Here is a 17500-nt window from a genome sequence, read left to right as displayed (position 1 = left end):
ACGGCTGGTACACTTGTATCTGTGATGCAGGGTACACAGGAAATGGCACATACTGCCAGGGTATGTCTCGGTTGTAAACGTGTTGTAGGTGTCTGTTCCTTGAAGAGTCATCTCATGGAAAACTGTCTTCCTTAGATATTGACGAGTGCTCGTCCGAGCGAATTCCGTGTGACACCAATGCTGCATGTACCAACACTGATGGCTCGTACAACTGTATTTGTGATGCGGCATACACAGGAAATGGCACATACTGTCAGGGTATGAAGTTAAGTCATCCATCTATAACGGCCTCTTAGCGGTTACACAGTTACCCACTATGACGTTTACATACGGGTTTTCTAAAAAAGAAAAGAGCTGGAACACCGAGAGAAAGTTGAATACAGCCTAGGTTAGTTTCGTTTTCAAGTTCGGCCTTACCAACGACCAGAGTTTGTCACTCAACCAGTCCAGACATAGGAACCTTACAGTCTTCCACGGTTCAGAACGCGCTTTTGCAGCGCGTTGGTCGTGTCAGATTGCCTTTCACCGAAATACCACCCGATTACGTACATTTAAACAGTTCGTATCTGTTGGAATAAAAGGAACCGTGTGGATAAATCAGGTGAGACGTTCGGATTTTTTTTGCACCTACCCTTCTTCGAAACAAAAGAGGCAGCGACACATCTATATCCCAGGACCAATTTGAAGGGTTTCAGAATCTGCGTCAGCATTAGAGTTAAAATTTGCAATTATTGAGCTTTTTTCTTTTTTGTTGCTGAGTTTAAATTTTAAATATTTTTCTTTTAAACGTTAGACTTTCTTCAACGATAAGGAATGCGCTTATGCAGACGATGCTGACAGACCAATAGCGATAATTGGGTCCTTGTTTCAGTATCGTTATGTTGTTACCGGTTGAATGACGTCCACTCCACTCCACTCCGCTCTTTGATCATTCCCTCTCCGATGTTATGGCGACTCAGTCTAGAAGTGAAGCCAGCGTAGTGTGCTCTCAAAACGGGATCACCAATCTTCCAACGAGAAACTCTATAAGTTACAAAATGTTCGTGATCCTTTTTATTTTTTTTTTTACTTTAGACATCGACGAATGTTCTGCAAATCCTTGTGACAAGAATGCTGATTGTCTCAATACAGACGGGTTTTTCGTTTGTACATGTGTACAAGGATTCACTGGAAATGGGACAGTTTGCGAAGGTACTCTCTTGATATTTGTTTTCGTTTGCACTGCTTTTTTGGTCCATACTTCTCACAGGGTGGTATCCCATTTTAAGCTAAACGTTTACATTTTGATCACGATTTTTTTCGAATCATCCCCTAATATATAACTTTTGTCTCTGCAGTCATAATGTCAAATATCAATTGTGTTCATTGGGTCTCAGTCCGTGTAATGACAGCGACGGATCTTACGACTGATCAGTAAGATTCGACCTAGTCAGAAATGGTAGAGCGAGTTTCAATCGAGTGTCGTAAAACTAAAACCAAAGTAATTACTTTGGGCAATCTAAAGGGACGGAGACAATCCATTAAACCAATCAAAACTCGAAGTAATTACACGTAGCCGACACAAAGCGCGGGAGAATGTGCACTCGCAAGCCACGATTGGTTTTGGTTTCACTTCTGATTGGTTGAAAAAGTGGCGCGAGAACTTTGGACCAATCACCGAGTTAAGTAATGCAAAACCAAAGCAATTCGCTAATTACTTTCGACACTCAATTAAAAACCGTTCTAAATCTGGGAGAATTCGTCATATAGCACCGGAAAAAGCAATGAAAACTGGAACCGTATGTCTCAATTTAATTACCTTTTCTTCCTTTACCTTAGATATCGACGAATGCTTATCGGATTCCAGTCCTTGTAGTGAAAATGCTCTTTGTACTAACAATGACGGGTCTTACAGCTGTGATTGTAAACAAGGGTTCACTGGAAATGGAGCAGTTTGTGAGGGTATGTCCCAAGGATGGAATGAGTCAAAATTCAGCGTCTAACTTATCAAATAAGCAATGCACTTAGATACTCTGTGGGCGTGCTTAATAGGCTCTTCTTTATACGCGGAATAATAACAACTTACTACTTAACTCGGCCGATGATTTCTTGTGATAAGCTTAGCATTGCTTTTGCTAATTCCAAACTAAATCGTCCTTTTTCGTTAACTCTTTTTTTAAAATCAGCAATCGATAACTGATTAACCGATCCTAGTCTTTCAGACGGAAGCGCAGGTTTTGCCAATCTCAGTTTTCTGTGCATACTTTTGTACGCGTCGCAAACAATTCACTAGATTTATTTTCTCTTTCATATTTTTAAGATATCGACGAGTGTTCCACGGACGATCCCGATCCATGTGATGAAAACGCTGATTGTACAAACCTGAACGGTTCCTACAGCTGCTCATGTAAACTAGGATTCACTAGAAATGGAACATTCTGTACAGGCACGTATTGAGTTTCATCTGATGCATATTGCACTTTTAGGATGTTATAATTTTCTTGTTCTTCGTACACAGATCTCGACGAATGCTCATCGGATCCTAGTCCGTGTGACGTAAACGCTGATTGTACCAATAGCGATGGATCTCATAGCTGTAAATGTAAACAAGGATTTACTGGAAATGGCATCATATGTGACGGTATGTTTGTTTTTTTTGGTTTTCTAATATTCAACCGATTGTATTGAATTTCAGTACATTGGGTCTTTTGGTCATAAAATCGCTTTTTCAAGTTTAGAGTTTGATCTTCTTAAAATAGGTCAATTTTACTTTTGCTTTCAGACATCGACGAGTGTTCAGCGGATTCCAGTCCTTGTGATCAAATCGCTGATTGTATCAATAGTAACGAATCTTACGTCTGCGTGTGTAAAATGGGATTCACTGGAAATGGGATCACTTGTAAAGGTATTCCTTGAAAAACGAGCCACCCCCATGCCAGGTAGAGTTATACAAGCTGACGTCCGATCTCACCCTTGAGAAAGAATCGTAAACCACCATGAGACTTTGTGATATGTGTGGTATATAAATCCTAAACCCTAAACCATAACCAGCATCGTCACATGACTTATTTTCAGTTCATTCCTTTAGATATCGACGAGTGTTCATCGGATTCCAGTCCGTGTGATTTAAACGCTGTTTGTTTGAACAACGACGGTTCATATGGCTGTATTTGTAAAGAGGGATTCACTGGAAATGGTACTAGCTGCAAAGGTAGGCAAAAATCTCAAACTGTCTCTGCCGGAGAATGTGATAGGTCTACTAATTTTAGGTTTTCGATTCAATCCTTTGTGCTTTTTTTATGCCGTCAGATGTCGACGAGTGTGTATTGAACCCTACTCCTTGTGACGACAAAGCAGATTGCACGAACAGCGATGGATCATACAGCTGCAAATGTAAACAGGGATATGCTGGAAATGGAATGGTTTGTGAAGGTGTGTCCTAAGGTACATCTGATCCATACTAAAAACTACTTTGTGTTATCAGGGGTTTCCTGGAAAAGGTTTTTACTTGTGATGGTAGAGGGTGTCGATTTAAGAAAATACACAACTGAAAAACGTTAATCTGCTGCGATTAGACATCGACGAGCGTTCTTGCGTTCTTCCCAACCCGTGCGTTTGTTTGGTTTGGTTTGGTGAGGCTCCAGCACTTGGCTAAGTAGCCTGGCTTCTGGCTGTGGCTGTTGTACCCGTGCGATTGTTTGGTTTGGTTTGGTGAGGCTCCAGCAATTGGCTAAGTAGCGTGACTTCTGGCTGTCATACGCAATTGTGGTGTCATTCACACAGAAACCCTTCAGGCTAATCCTGTCAAGCCGACCACATGCTGGAAAGGTCAGAACACAACACCGGGAACTATGTGCCCTACTCTTTTCGAATAGTGTGTGGAATCTTTAACGTCCCACAGAGTTAATGAACAAGGGCTGTGAGACGGGACCTCCGGCTTATCGTCCTTATCCGAGAAGACTTATAAGTCTAACCATTTGCAGATGTCATTACCTAGGCAGCACTTTCTCCTCAGTTATTAAAGACCCTGAGTGTGGGTCCGGCTGGAGTTAAACTCACGACCTCCCGCGTGACAGCCCGGTGCTCAACCAACTAAGCCACCGGTGCGCGGTGATCACACATCGTACTAACAACGACGGATCATACAGTTGCAAATGCCAACAGGAATTGACTGGAAATGGAAGTGCTCTCAATTCTAAGACATCGTTTAAACGAATGCGGTTTTATTTTAACCGCATTTTCTTCGAAGGGGTTATGCCTTCAGTTTACACGACACCGATCGAGACCGTTGTCGAAACCGGGTCAATTTGAAAACGCTGCCAAAGTGGGGCGTTTTGAAAACGATACGGTTTCATCTGTCGTGTAAACGGTGAAACCACATCGGTATGAATGCGGTCACTATTTTAGCACGAAATTTGTATTGCATTCGTCTGTGATGAGTGCCTGGGAACAAGATTGGCATGACCTAAACACTCCTAAAACGTTTCCGTGTAAAAGGGCTATTCGTCCAAAATGCATTGTTTGTACGCGGTTTCGAAGTCGTGAAAACGTGCCAAGTTGAAACCGCGTTCGAGTAAACGCTGCCTAACTTAATTTGTAATAACCTTGAAAACTTTATCGTATTGTATCATATCGTATCTTGATTTACCCATGGATTGTAAAACAGCTCGTTATAGGTGGTATCTCCGATAATTTACCCTCTGATATACTACAGAAGAGAGACCACAACATCGCGAGCTCCGTGCCCGACTCATTCGAATACTGTTTGATTATTTTACGTCCTAAAGGCTTTTAAAAGATTAAAGGGCCGTAGGTCGAGGCTTGTCAGTTTATCGTCCTTATCCGAGAAGACTGGAATGTTTAGCCACTTACAGAGGACACTAAAAAGGACAAATTTTGTTCCCAGTTATAGAAAGACTTTAAGTGTTGAGTTCTTAAACAAACTAAGTTTTAAATTTATTAAGTTTGCATTCCCTGCTCCCCTTAAAAAAATGATTTTATGAGCAGGCAAGGGTTTGATATCCATGGATTAACTTTCTTGTTCATTATTTCAGACATCGACGAGTGTTCTGCAGATTCCAGTCCATGCGATGAAAACGCTGATTGTGCAAACAATATCGGTTCGTACAGCTGCATATGTAAACAAGGATTCAGTGGAAATGGAACAGTTTGTGCAGGCATGTCTTGAATAGCGTCTTATCTTCTGCACCTATTTGATGGTGATAGTTGTTTATCTAACAGGTCAATAAGCACCGAAGTTTGCGACTTAAAGTTATTTTGTTCTTCCTTCCCAGATCTTGACGAATGTTCATTAGATCCTAGTCCGTGTGATGTGAACGCTGATTGCAACAACACGGACGGATCTTACGGTTGTAAATGTAAACGAGGTTTTACTGGAAATGGAATAGTCTGTGAAGGTATGAGCAAAATCGCAAGTAGTCATTCAGGAAATTTGCATGAATTAAATGCAGGTTTCACCGGAATTGGTTTACTTGCCAAGGACCACTTTTATTCCACTAATTTTGGGTAACACACTGGCTTGATTTTTAATCTCTTAACCCTTCGTGTCTTTTATATAACTCTTTAGACACCGACGAATGTTTGTCGGATCCCAGCCCGTGCGATAAAAATGCTGATTGTGCCAATAACGACGGGTCATTCAGCTGCATATGCCGACAAGGATTTACTGGAGATGGTAGTGCGTGCGAGGGTACGTGTTTTGTGTGATTCAATGCCAAGTTGAGAATAGTACTCTCAATCCTAAATTCAGTAGTAACCACCACGCAATGTTCATATTGAATGAAAGAAATGTATGTTTCAAGTGCGGATTATAAACTGAGACAGAGACAGATCCTCGCACTTAACTGCACAATTTAAGGAATCTTAACTTTATAGACACCTGAAAATTTCAGGCGGCTTCGACGGGATTCCAACCCATGACCTCTGCGATGCCGGTGCAATGCTCTACCAACTCAGCTATGAAGCCCGCAAGAAATTGACCTGTTCCCAACTGAATGGCTTCATAGCTCAGTTGTTAAAGCATTGCACCGGCATCGCAGAGGTCATGGGTTCGAGTCCCGTTGAATTTTCACGTGTCTCTTAGAGTATTTTCACGTGACGTGACGACGGCCATGTTGGCGAACCATTTGAAACACCAATTATTGCTTAACAAAATGCGGCCACTATTGTGCCGTAATAGCTTTCAATGGCAACATGAAAGGTCATGAAAGCTCTCCAAAGACAACCTATATTTCGCCTTTATCTGCTTACGTCTCAAAAATGAATTCTGTGACCCCGAGTTTTTATTGTAGAACTGTAATTAGCAATCGGAAATAGAACTATCAGCAAAGTTTTAAACAAATTCATGGGAACCAATTCAGAGCTACCTTACATTTTCGGCAAATTTAATTCATTATATTATGATATATCTTGCATCATCTAATTAATCGTACCACGTGGTATCATATTTTTATTTACCCTCGGATTATAGGGTAACTTGTTATAGCTGGTATTTCCGAGCATTTTTCCTCTGATGACCTTATATACAGGACAGACCACAGCACCGGGAACTCCATACCCCATTCTTTTTCGGATAGTGTGCGGGTTCCCCACAGAGTTGTGAACCTTTAAGGAATGTGAGACGGGGCTTACAGTTTATTGTCCTTATGAAGGAAGAGTAGAGTTTCAGATGTTTGCAGATATTTGTTACAAAGGAAGAATCTTCCATTTTTAGAATAACCTAAATGTCGAGTGCTCAGACAACCCAAGTTTCAAATTTCCCAAGGTTTCATTTCCTGGGCACCCCAAAAACTTTAGTTCTATTTGCAAATAGGGGCTTTTAAATTAACGGACTGTTTTTTTTGTTCGTTCCATCAGACATCGACGAGTGCTCTGTGGATTCCAGTCCATGCGATGAAAACGCTGATTGTGCAAACAATATTGGTTCATACATCTGCGCATGCAAACAAGGATTCGCTGGAAATGGAACAGTTTGTGCAGGTATGTCTTGAATAGCGGCTTGTCTTCTGCGCCTATTTGATGCTGATAGTCTTTTATCTTACAGGTCAATAAGCACCGACGTTTGCGACTTAAAGTTGTTTTGTTCTTCCTTCCCAGATCTTGACGAATGTTCATTAGATCCGAGTCCGTGTGATGTGAACGCTGATTGTGCAAACAATATCGGTTCATACATCTGCACATGCAAACAAGGATTCGCTGGAAATGGAACAGTTTGTGCAGGCATGTCTTGAACATCTACTTGCCTTTTGCACTAATTTCCTGTGTCCGGTTGTTTAAATGCCTATTAACGCTAATCCCGGATTAAAAATTAGCCAAGGAGTTTAATTCGCTACTCCCAAATGCTGTTCAACTTAACATTAGAAGAAGACAATCTTGAAAAACAAACGTAAGCAAAAGGAACTTTCATCAAGAAGTTTGAAAACATGAAACAAGAGTTTACGCTAATCCTGGATTAGGTTAATCGGCATTCGAACAAACGGGCCCTGATTATTATTTTTTTTTACCGGTCAATAAGCACAAAAGGTCAGCTTTTGTTTTGTTCCTCCTTCCCAGATCTTGACGAATGCTCGTCGGATCCCAGTCCATGTGACGTAACCGCCGATTGTACCAATAACGATGGATCTTACAGTTGTGAATGTAAACAAGGTTTCACTGGCAATGGAACAGTTTGTGAAGGTATGCTTGTCTTTTTTAGATACATCCGGTTTTTCTATTATGAGGGTTATTTCTCATTTGGGATGTTCTTTGGTAATTTGCATTAAAACAACGGATATCCAGTTCATTAAAGCATGATACAGCCCCCCACCCCCACCCCAATGCGTTATGAAATGGGGGAAATAGCGAATAGAATTTAATACAGTGCATGTTGTTCATGATAAAAATCGTGTGTGTAAGTGAGTTGCTTTCTCGCGCAATATAAGCTTTAACGGTTCAGTCATCCGAAAGACAATGAAAGACGCTTAGCAGTTCATTCCCGTCACCAGGGCCTCTGATCGACCCAGGGCTCTGGGAAACTCTATGTAGGAGAACATGCGCCGTAGGGTTCTTATTAGCCAAAATTAGGCTATTTGAACATTACGGCGCCTGCTCTCTCCTCGTGCTAACAAGAATGCACCAATTTGAGACGCTTTGATTGTTCTTCACGAAAACCAGAGAGAAGACATTTTGTTTTAGGGTTCCGCAGAGCTCTTCTCTCCCTCAGTCAAGAGAAGAGGTCTGGGGTCGAGATTGCTTTGCAGTTGTGAACAAACTCGAACTTGAGCCTTCGCTTGCGTTTTACCACGTTTACCACCGAGCTATCACAGGAAGCTGGCCATTAGCGGACGAGCTCTATATCCCGTGAAAGAAGAAATAGGAAAATCAAGATTAATGTCGTCTATTGGAGTGTGGAATTGCACAATCGTGGGTTCGATTACTTTGCTCAATCAGGAGCAGGCATAGCTCAGTTGGTTAGTGCGCGGCTTTCGGAGCAAGAGGTCCCCCGTTCGATCCTCGTTGACTTCAACGTCTGCCTCGACTTTCCTCTGATCCATGTAGCTATAGCTTTAAATATCCGTACAACGGAGCGCTGACAGAGCGAGGGGGATAAAGGGCGCACCGACGTTAAATAAAGTAACATTAGCTTTACCTTCAATCCTGAGATTTTTAAAGCTTTTTAAGGGGGTGTTTACATACTGGGGCGACTTTCATCCCGGAATGAGTTCACTCCGGTTCCCTCTTGTGGCTCTGCATTCGTTTAAATGAATACCAACAGAAAACATCGTATCGGAACGAGTCATACCGGCCCGGGTTCACCCCGGTTTCTGTACCGGAGTGAGAATTTCATTTCAGTACGAAATGTCTCAACGGTATCATGTAAACAAAGAAAACCACCCGTTTCGTTTTTAAACAAGCCTCTCGGTGGACTGGAACGGGTAGCGATTGCGTAAATGTCGTCAATCCATTCGCACGTGTATTTAGTCAGTGTCAGGTGTACCTTCGTGCAAACAAGATATGAAATCCCGTAGGCATCGTGCAAACACGATATGAAATCAAGTAATCATCCCTATATGGTACTCGCACCGGGGCGAGTTTTCTCGTGTAAACAGCCCCCTAAAGGCGCGTTTACACGACAGAGGAAAAATAGCGCCTATGGTCCCGTAGCGGAACGGATATATAGTTTACGTCATAGAAAGTGCGGCGTACGGGGTTTTATGCACGAGTTGTTTGTGTCAAAAACCCGAACGAGCGAGGAACGAACCCACATTTCGACCTTGCTCACCATAGAGTCTCCAGTAGCTCAGTGGTTAGAGCATCCGACTAGATCACGGAGGGTCGTGGGTTCGAATCCCATCTGGGGCTCGGATTTTTCCGAGTTTCCAGTGGGTTCTATTGTCACCATTTCATTTACAAAAAAGAACATTCGGATAAACCCTACCCCTAACTGACTGATTAATTGACTGCATTTCAAACAATGGTTGATTTCAAGAAATAAACAATTACATCAATTAACCCATTTTTGGGATTTTTGCAGACATCGACGAGTGCTCAGCGGCCCGTAGTCCGTGTGATGAAAACGCAGATTGTACCAACAGTGATGGATCTTACAGCTGTATTTGTAAAAAGGGATTTACTGGAAATGGAACGTTTTGTGAAGGTATGTGTGCAAAAACGCAATTAGTTATTCAGCAAATTTGCATGAGCTAAATGCCGGTTTGAGTAGAAATGGTTTGCTTGCCTAAGTGCACAACGATCCATTTTAAGGTCAAAATATTTTAGGACAACACAGAGCAGCGATTTCATTCCCCTAATCTCATGTCTTTCATATGTTTAGACACGGACGAATGTTCACTGGATTCCAGCCCGTGCGCTGAAAACGCCAATTGTACCAACAACGACGGATCATTCAGCTGCATATGCCGACAGGGATTCACCGAAAATGATAGTATTTGCAAGGGTAAGTAACTGGCTTCTGGTATTTCTTACAGCGTGCAGAAGCCAACTGCCGCCGCATTACAAGAATAATGATTTCCTATCCTTGAATATGATTACCTTGGATAATCCAAGGAATCCATTTGTACAGTTTTAAAATACTGGACGAAAATTCTTGTTCATACTATCAGATGTTAAGGAGTGTTCATCGGATCCCAGTCTAAACGCTGATTGTAGTAATAGTGATGGCTCTCAGTTCAAGCTGTAGTTGCAAATAGGGTTTTAATGGCAATGATGCAATTCTTGAAAGCATAGCAACACTTCTGGGGGAGGTGCTAAAAAACGTTAAAAGCAGTCATGGATTATGATAGCTTTCAGTTGCGGAAAGACTAAGCTCCATTCATTTTCAAACTAATGGACAGAATATTTTGCTCGTACCACCAGATATCGACGAGTGTTCTGTGGATCTCAACCAGTGTGATGAAAACGCCGCATGTACTAACAGCGACGGATCTTATTCTTGCACCTGTCGAAAAGGATTCACCGGGACTGGAACGATTTGTGGAGGTGGGTCCATCAATTTCCAAGATCCAGCCGATCCGTGAACACATGTACAGTAGGAGCACCGTTTGAGCTTAATTAATAAATCACTTGCTTTCTCCTCAGATATCGATGAGTGTTTATCAGATATCACTCCATGCGATAAAAATGCTAGTTGTACCAACAGCGACGGATCTTACAACTGCGAGTGTAGACAGGGATTTACGGGAGAAGGCAAAACTTGCGAGGGTACGAGTAATGAGTCAATCAATTACAGTCGAAACAATTCATTTCTTCGTAAAACTAAATTCATCTTCCGCAAATGCATGTTTCATCAGATATCAACGAATGCTCATCGGATATCAGTCCGTGTGATGAAAACGCTGTTTGTACCAACAGTGGCGGGTCTTACAGCTGCGCATGCAAACAGGGATTTACTGGAAACGGAAAGACTTGCGAAGGTGAGCAAAGATCGGCTCTTCTTCTTTTTCAAATTGTCGAATTTTCCTTTCATATATGATGCTGTTCAATATTTGTACTTCCGTTTTCCCTTTATACCATCAGACATCGATGAGTGTTCAACGGATCCTAACCCTTGTGATAACAAAGCTGATTGTTTCAACACTGATGGATCTTACAGTTGTAAATGCAAGCAGGGATTTACTGGAAATGGGATTGTTTGTGAGGGTATTGAACACTGTTTTTACTGGATATTGGTTTACATGGTTTACGTTAATAATAAATAACTTTATTTTACAAGGGTATGGACTTATTGACAAGTAAAACGATAAAGGCTTACGTGGTCTTCGAACAGGGATCGAAACAGCTAATTTTGTTAACGCGACCATTCATCTCTTTCATATGTCACTACTAGACGTCGACGAGTGTTCATCAGATCCCAGACCGTGCGATAAAAACGCTGAATGTACAAATAGCGACGGATCATACAGCTGCATATGCCAGGAGGGATTTTCTGGCAATGGCAGTACTTGCCGGGGTAAGTGCCTGTTGTAATTCAATACCCATTTTTACTTCCATTGCATTCCACCTGCATTCCAACCTGCTGAATCAGCAAAAGAAATACTCTGTCGTATTGCTTTTTCATCTAGAACATCTTAAAGGTTGTTGCATTTTAACAATTGAACTGCACATTTCTTGTTCATGTCATCAGATATCAACGAGTGTTCATCGGATTCCAGTCCATGTGATGAAAACGCAGAATGTAATAACAGCGAGGGATCTTACAGCTGTAGCTGCAAACCAGGGTTTAGTGGAAATGGGAGGACTTGTGAGGGTAAGAGCGTAATTGCTAACTGTCTCGTGAGAAGAATAAAGATTCCTCGGTGTTATTAATTTTTTTCTTCTGGAAACGTGTTGTTTACTCCTTAGATGCTTAACCTAGTGGACTGTAGTTTTTGGTCATGTCATCAGATATTGTTTAATGTCAGGCAAATTCCAAGCGCTGATTCGCTCCAACAGCGCCGGATCTTATTCCCGTATTAGTCGGCAAGGATACCAGTCAATTTCTTCTTGAAGCAACCTTTAGCTACTGTTCAATAATGATATCATTTTGTTTATCTCTCCCATCATCAGACATAAATGAGTGTTCGTCTGACCCCAGTACATGTGATGAAAACGCCAATTGTATTAACAGCGACGGATCTTACAGCTGCAGCTGCAATTCAGGGTTTAGTGGAAATGGAAGTACTTGTGAGGGTAAGAGCGTAATTGCTAACTGTATCGTGAGAAGAATAAAGATTCCTTGGTGTTATTTATTTTTTCTTCTGAAAACGTGTTGTTTACTCCTTGACTTCTTAACCTATTAATCGACTTCCCCTTGTTTCCCTTTAAAATGATAAGGACAACAACAACTTTCTGTGGCTGAAAATGGGGAAGTGGGTGACAAAGTTCTCAGTCAGCATTTATCCCATGGACCCCTAGAGTGTCCAGAAAACAAGACCTGCAGTCCAAGGGAATGAACACAATGGATGAGGAGAGGGGAGTGGGCCTTCTCTCAGGGCCACTGTGAGCATTCTTGGGTAGAGAGGAGGGAGTTGGGCCTCCTCTCTGACTGGAGGGAGTGGGCCTCCACTAACCTAACTCCAGGGAGTAGAGATTGGAGGGAGGTGGGCCTCCAAAATCAAGTCTATGGGGGCGAGAGTGTGACAAGAGGAGCACTTCATCCCCACAGAATGCAACGCAACCTAGCGGACTGTAGTTTTTGGTCATATCATCAGGTATTGATTCATGTTAGGCAAATTCCAAGCACTGATTGCTCCAACAGCGCCGAATCTTGTTCCCGTATTAGTCAGCAAGGATACCAGTCAATTTCTTCTTGAAGCAACCTTTATCTACTGTTTAATAATGGTATCATTTCGTTCATCTCTTACATCATCAGACATAAATGAGTGTTCGTCTGACCCCAGTCCATGTGATGAAAACGCCAATTGTATTAACAGCGACGGATCTTACAGCTGTAGCTGCAATCCAGGGTTTAGTGGAAATGGGAGTACTTGTGAGGGTAAGAGCGTAATTGCTAACTGTCTCGTGAGAAGAATAAAGATTCCTCGGTGTTATTTATTATTTTTCTTCTGGAAACGTGTTGTTTACTCCTTAAATTCTTAACCTAGTGGACTGTAGTTTTTGGTCGTGTCATCAGATATTGATTGATGTTAGGCAAAGTCCAAGCGCTGATTGCTTTAACAGCGTCGGAGTTTATTCCTGTATGAGTCAGCAAGGATACCAGTCAATTTCTCCTTAAAGCAACTTTTATCTACTGTTCAATAATGATATCATTTCATTCCTCTCACATCATCAGACATAAATGAGTGTTCGTCTGACCCCAGTCCATGTGATGAAAATGCCAATTGTACTAACAGCGACGGATCTTACACCTGCACTTGCAAACAGGGTTTTGATGGAGATGGTTCGGTCTGCCAAGGTAAACGAAGCGCAGCCATGGAGTTGAAAATTTATTTGGAAAGCATGTTGGCCCGTTGCCGGGTTCTGCAATATCAGCCTAGTGGCTGACTCAGTCTTGGCTGAGTGGCGAATCCTCTTAAGGCTGCGCGTCGTTATTGCAGCATTTCAAAGTTGTTTAGAGAATTGTACTCTCTCCCTTGCCATTCTTAGCAATGAGGTTGGTAGATTACGGTGGCCTTTGTAGTCATATTAGACTAAGAATAAAGGGGGTAGCTTCCAATGAAATTGTGGTGCTGCGTCGGTGGGGAAGTAGTACACGAACATTTTGGGAATTTTCAACGGAGTTGATAAGGTAATTTGACCACCGTACTGGGATTATAAAAGCTGTCTATTCGAGCGTTAGCCCTTCGTCAGAGCAAATTGAGGAATTATGGGTTGTGTGTAGTTTTTATAGTGGAGTGGGAGCTGCGCTATTGGTGATAACATGGCAACGTGAAAAATAGGAATACATTAGTTAAATGAAAAGCGTTCGTTAATACCGTGGGGATTAAGGGTGCCGATTTGCAAGATGTATTTTTGCTCCAGATTCTTGCGGCTTTCCGTCGTACCTTGATGTAGGGAAGGCCGGAGATAGCCATGCGTTGTTTGGAGTAGTTAGGGAGATTGAAATGACGAGCGACTGGCTTAGATGCATTCTTGTCATTCTTCTCAACAGATTCAGATCCGAGACTGGTGGAATCTTTTCGCAACCTCCACTAATTTCATTCAAACGCGACAAAACGTAGGCAGCTTTTTAGTTAGAAGCGCAATAAAAACTAACGAGCAACCCGGCACTTTCAAATGCGCGCGCTTACGATGCAAAACATGTCTTTTCACTCTTAACGCTAGCAAAATATCGGGGCCTAAGCGATCTGCTAAGATCACCGATTGTTTCACATGTACCTCCGCAAATATCATTCATTGCATAACCTGTAACTTATGCAATAAATTATGCATTGGCGAGACAGGTAGACGACTAGGCGACCGCTTCCGCAAACACCTTTGCGATGTTGAGAAGAATGACAAGGATGCATCTAAGCCAGTCGCTCGTCATTTTAATCTCCCTAACCACTCCAAACAACGCATGGCTATCTGCGACCAATAGCGTAGCTCCTACTCCATTATAAAAACTACACACAACCCATAATTCCTCGATTCGCTCTGACGAAGGGCTAACGCCCGAAACGTCAGCTTTTATAATCCCTGTACGGTAGTCAGTTTACATTATCAACTCCGTTGATAAAATCAAAAATTTTCGTTTACTGGGCAAGATGCTAGTCTGTAAAGAGAGGATAGGGGCGCATAAATACTCAAGGTCTTTGAATAATAATATATTGAAGAGAAGCGCAGCCTACGCAATCCCGTCTCCTAATGAATAGGCTTTCCACTTTTGGCATAGGCTTAGTTATGTTTCACTTTTCTAGAGGGGATCATGTAACAGAGGTGTCTCCATTCCTCCAGACACGGAACTTTGCACCTTCCCTTTACTCACAGTGTTGATTCATGTTAATCAACAAAAGTTGATAGAAGGCCCAGTTCTGAAGAGTTGAGTAAATCCTAACATTCAAGTTGTCATTGCAAATCCAGTTACTTCCCATAAATTTCTTACTGAAGACCCCAAGTGTCGTTCCGGCCGGAGTTGATCCCCAGATCACCGCACGGTGGTCCGATGCTCAACAAAGTGAGGCAAGAATCGTGTCCCTATTTTTCATTTGAACAGGATTAACTAACAGAGTTTAAGTTGCAGTGCTTCTTAAATCCCCCTGAGCGTGAACCATAGACGAGTACTTGGTAACAATAATAACAATGATAATGATAATGATAATAATAATAATAACAACAACAACAACAACAACAACAACAACATAGGTTCTTATTAAGCGCATTTCTATATCCCAATGGTTCTTATTTTTCATTTGACAGATTTCGATGAATGCTCTTTGGAACCCAACCCTTGCAGCGACACCGCTAATTGCCTTAATACAGGTGGCTCTTACATTTGTAGTTGCAAACAGGGATTTACTGCTAATGGTGCATTTTGTGAAGGTATGTCACGCATAGGAATGTATGTAATTGTCTTTTGATGCTCTTCAATTTCCTGTCCTTTTAGCGCAGAGAGTCGGCCAGGACATTGTGTCTTTGAATGCTTAAGAAGCGTCTTCAATCACCCATTTAACCCTAGATCTCGTACTGTTAAAAACAGTGTTAGTTCTGAACACAGTATGAAGCTGGAGTTTACAGTGATACCTAACAAAACGGATAAAGAAATTGTTGCTCGCCAAGCACGAGCGCATTCCTATTCGCAGATGCATTATATACAGAGATGATATTAGTGCAGCTGGCGCATGGAAGATGCATTTTTGAGTTATGTAACGAAGAAAATAAGATAGAAAAGGAGAGAGGATTAACAGATAAAACTGCAAACGTCGGATGGTAACCGCGTTTGCTCTTTCCTTCTTAAACAACGCTTTCTGGGTCTTGTCTATAGGCTTCGCAATGTCCACAAGACAATTTTGCAATTAGTGCAGTTTCACCAAACAATGTCAGCTTTGTTGGTTCATATCCACAGTTGTTTGACAACGAACAAAGGTCAAAGCACTTCAGCTTTTATTTATGGATTCTATTCTATTTTTTTAGCGTGGTATCTACCCCTGTATGGAAAGGAGCGTGTAATTTGAGTAAGGCGTCTATTAGATACGAGTCTTCTTAAGATAGATAATTCAGACACATGCAACTCGTTGCATTGTCCTCAAGCCAAACCGTGAATTGCGACATGCCTGCGCGTATTTAGGAATTAAAGCTCATTTTGACGGTACGATCGTTCAAACTGGGGAAATGCAGCAACGTTATTAGAAGTACTTTTTAAATAAAGCCTCTCGAATACATAAGTGTTTGGAGATTTGCTTTAATCCGCACACATGTACCTGCCTATCAGTATTTTAAGTTTCTATTTTCTCTCAGATATCGACGAGTGTTCTTCGGAGTCCACTCCTTGTGATGAAAACGCTGACTGTATCAACAGCGTCGGATCTTACACCTGTACTTGCCAACAAGGATTCAGTGGAAACGGAACGAGCTGCGCAGGTAAGCAGTAAACGACTTAACGACGACATAAACAGACTGGCCGACTTACATTAATAAAAATTTATGTCCGACCTATTTTATCAACAATACACGTACGGACATTAGACTAAGGCGGATCGAAACGCATCAATCACTGTTTACAGTCTTAACAGCCAATGGCACCAACTTAAGCTTCACTGACAATTGACCAATATCATCACGACTTCGTTGACCAATCACACCAGGGACGAGATTGTTTATACCATCTACAGACTTTGCACAAATCACTGGACTCTGAAGATGACTTTCACTTAGGTTGTCAAAACTTCAGTCATTGTCACCTAAAACAGCCCTTCTCAGGACTACATTCTCACGGACGATCGTACTTGAACTTAGTTATAATAACATTATTTTTAGACATTATTCTGATAGAAGATGGAATTTGCATTCACCCTTTATGTATCCTATCATTTGTATGGAAAAGCTGTCCTCGGATGTTGTTTTGTTATATTCAGTCCATTCGTCAGAGACAGGCGTATAACAAGGTTTTGACCTACATGTTTGGCTCCACATGGCCTACTTCCAATGTGTCCGGGCTTGATTCGAGACCTGGTGTTATATGTGAATTGAGTGTGTTGGTTTTCTATTCTCAGCTGCTCCATAAGACCCTTCATTTGGAATGAGCTGCATGATTATTTTTGGTGAGGGAGGTGAAGGGAAGATTCTCCTTGGAAGACAAACATAGCCTACTAAGAATCTAGTCGATATCAAGGGAAAGGGGAATGCGTTCATCACTTAGGAGTTCCCTGCATCCAAAACCGGCCTACAACACCGGGAGTTCCCAGTTGGTCCTCCATTAAAGTGATAACCCCACCCAACAGAAGTAAGCTCCTCTGAACCGACGCCAGTAACCGGAGATTTTCTGTTCGTCATTGCTGATATGATTTATTTATTATTTATATGGTAATAATTGTTTATTGATATTAAACTTTCGACTTTCCAAACATATCAGATATCGACGAGTGTT

General features: G+C 41.8%; 1 protein-coding gene across 1 annotated transcript in view; it reads left to right on the top strand.

Annotated features, from left to right (window-relative positions):
• LOC138012615 (uncharacterized) overlaps positions 1–17500 on the top strand; it is a 129446-nt gene that overhangs the window by 83395 nt on the left and 28551 nt on the right. Inside the window, exons 76-104 of the mRNA XM_068859437.1 lie at positions 1–60; positions 136–258; positions 1075–1191; positions 1819–1941; positions 2300–2425; positions 2498–2620; positions 2762–2884; positions 3068–3190; positions 3289–3411; positions 5034–5156; positions 5274–5396; positions 5567–5689; positions 6856–6978; positions 7096–7218; positions 7552–7674; positions 9512–9634; positions 9812–9934; positions 10354–10476; positions 10576–10698; positions 10788–10910; positions 11014–11136; positions 11324–11446; positions 11621–11743; positions 12043–12165; positions 12848–12970; positions 13268–13390; positions 15334–15456; positions 16372–16494; positions 17486–17500. The exon at positions 1–60 is cut by the window's left edge and continues 63 nt beyond it; the exon at positions 17486–17500 is cut by the window's right edge and continues 108 nt beyond it. Coding sequence (XP_068715538.1) covers positions 1–60; positions 136–258; positions 1075–1191; positions 1819–1941; positions 2300–2425; positions 2498–2620; positions 2762–2884; positions 3068–3190; positions 3289–3411; positions 5034–5156; positions 5274–5396; positions 5567–5689; positions 6856–6978; positions 7096–7218; positions 7552–7674; positions 9512–9634; positions 9812–9934; positions 10354–10476; positions 10576–10698; positions 10788–10910; positions 11014–11136; positions 11324–11446; positions 11621–11743; positions 12043–12165; positions 12848–12970; positions 13268–13390; positions 15334–15456; positions 16372–16494; positions 17486–17500 — 3393 coding nt within the window. The remainder of the gene's footprint in view (positions 61–135; positions 259–1074; positions 1192–1818; positions 1942–2299; positions 2426–2497; positions 2621–2761; positions 2885–3067; positions 3191–3288; positions 3412–5033; positions 5157–5273; positions 5397–5566; positions 5690–6855; positions 6979–7095; positions 7219–7551; positions 7675–9511; positions 9635–9811; positions 9935–10353; positions 10477–10575; positions 10699–10787; positions 10911–11013; positions 11137–11323; positions 11447–11620; positions 11744–12042; positions 12166–12847; positions 12971–13267; positions 13391–15333; positions 15457–16371; positions 16495–17485) is intronic.

This window comes from Montipora foliosa, chromosome 8 (assembly GCF_036669935.1).
Source record: "Montipora foliosa isolate CH-2021 chromosome 8, ASM3666993v2, whole genome shotgun sequence".
Taxonomy (NCBI): domain Eukaryota; kingdom Metazoa; phylum Cnidaria; class Anthozoa; order Scleractinia; family Acroporidae; genus Montipora; species Montipora foliosa.
The sequence above is the reverse complement of the archived record's forward strand: the minus strand, read 5'-3'. Positions and strand labels throughout refer to the sequence as shown.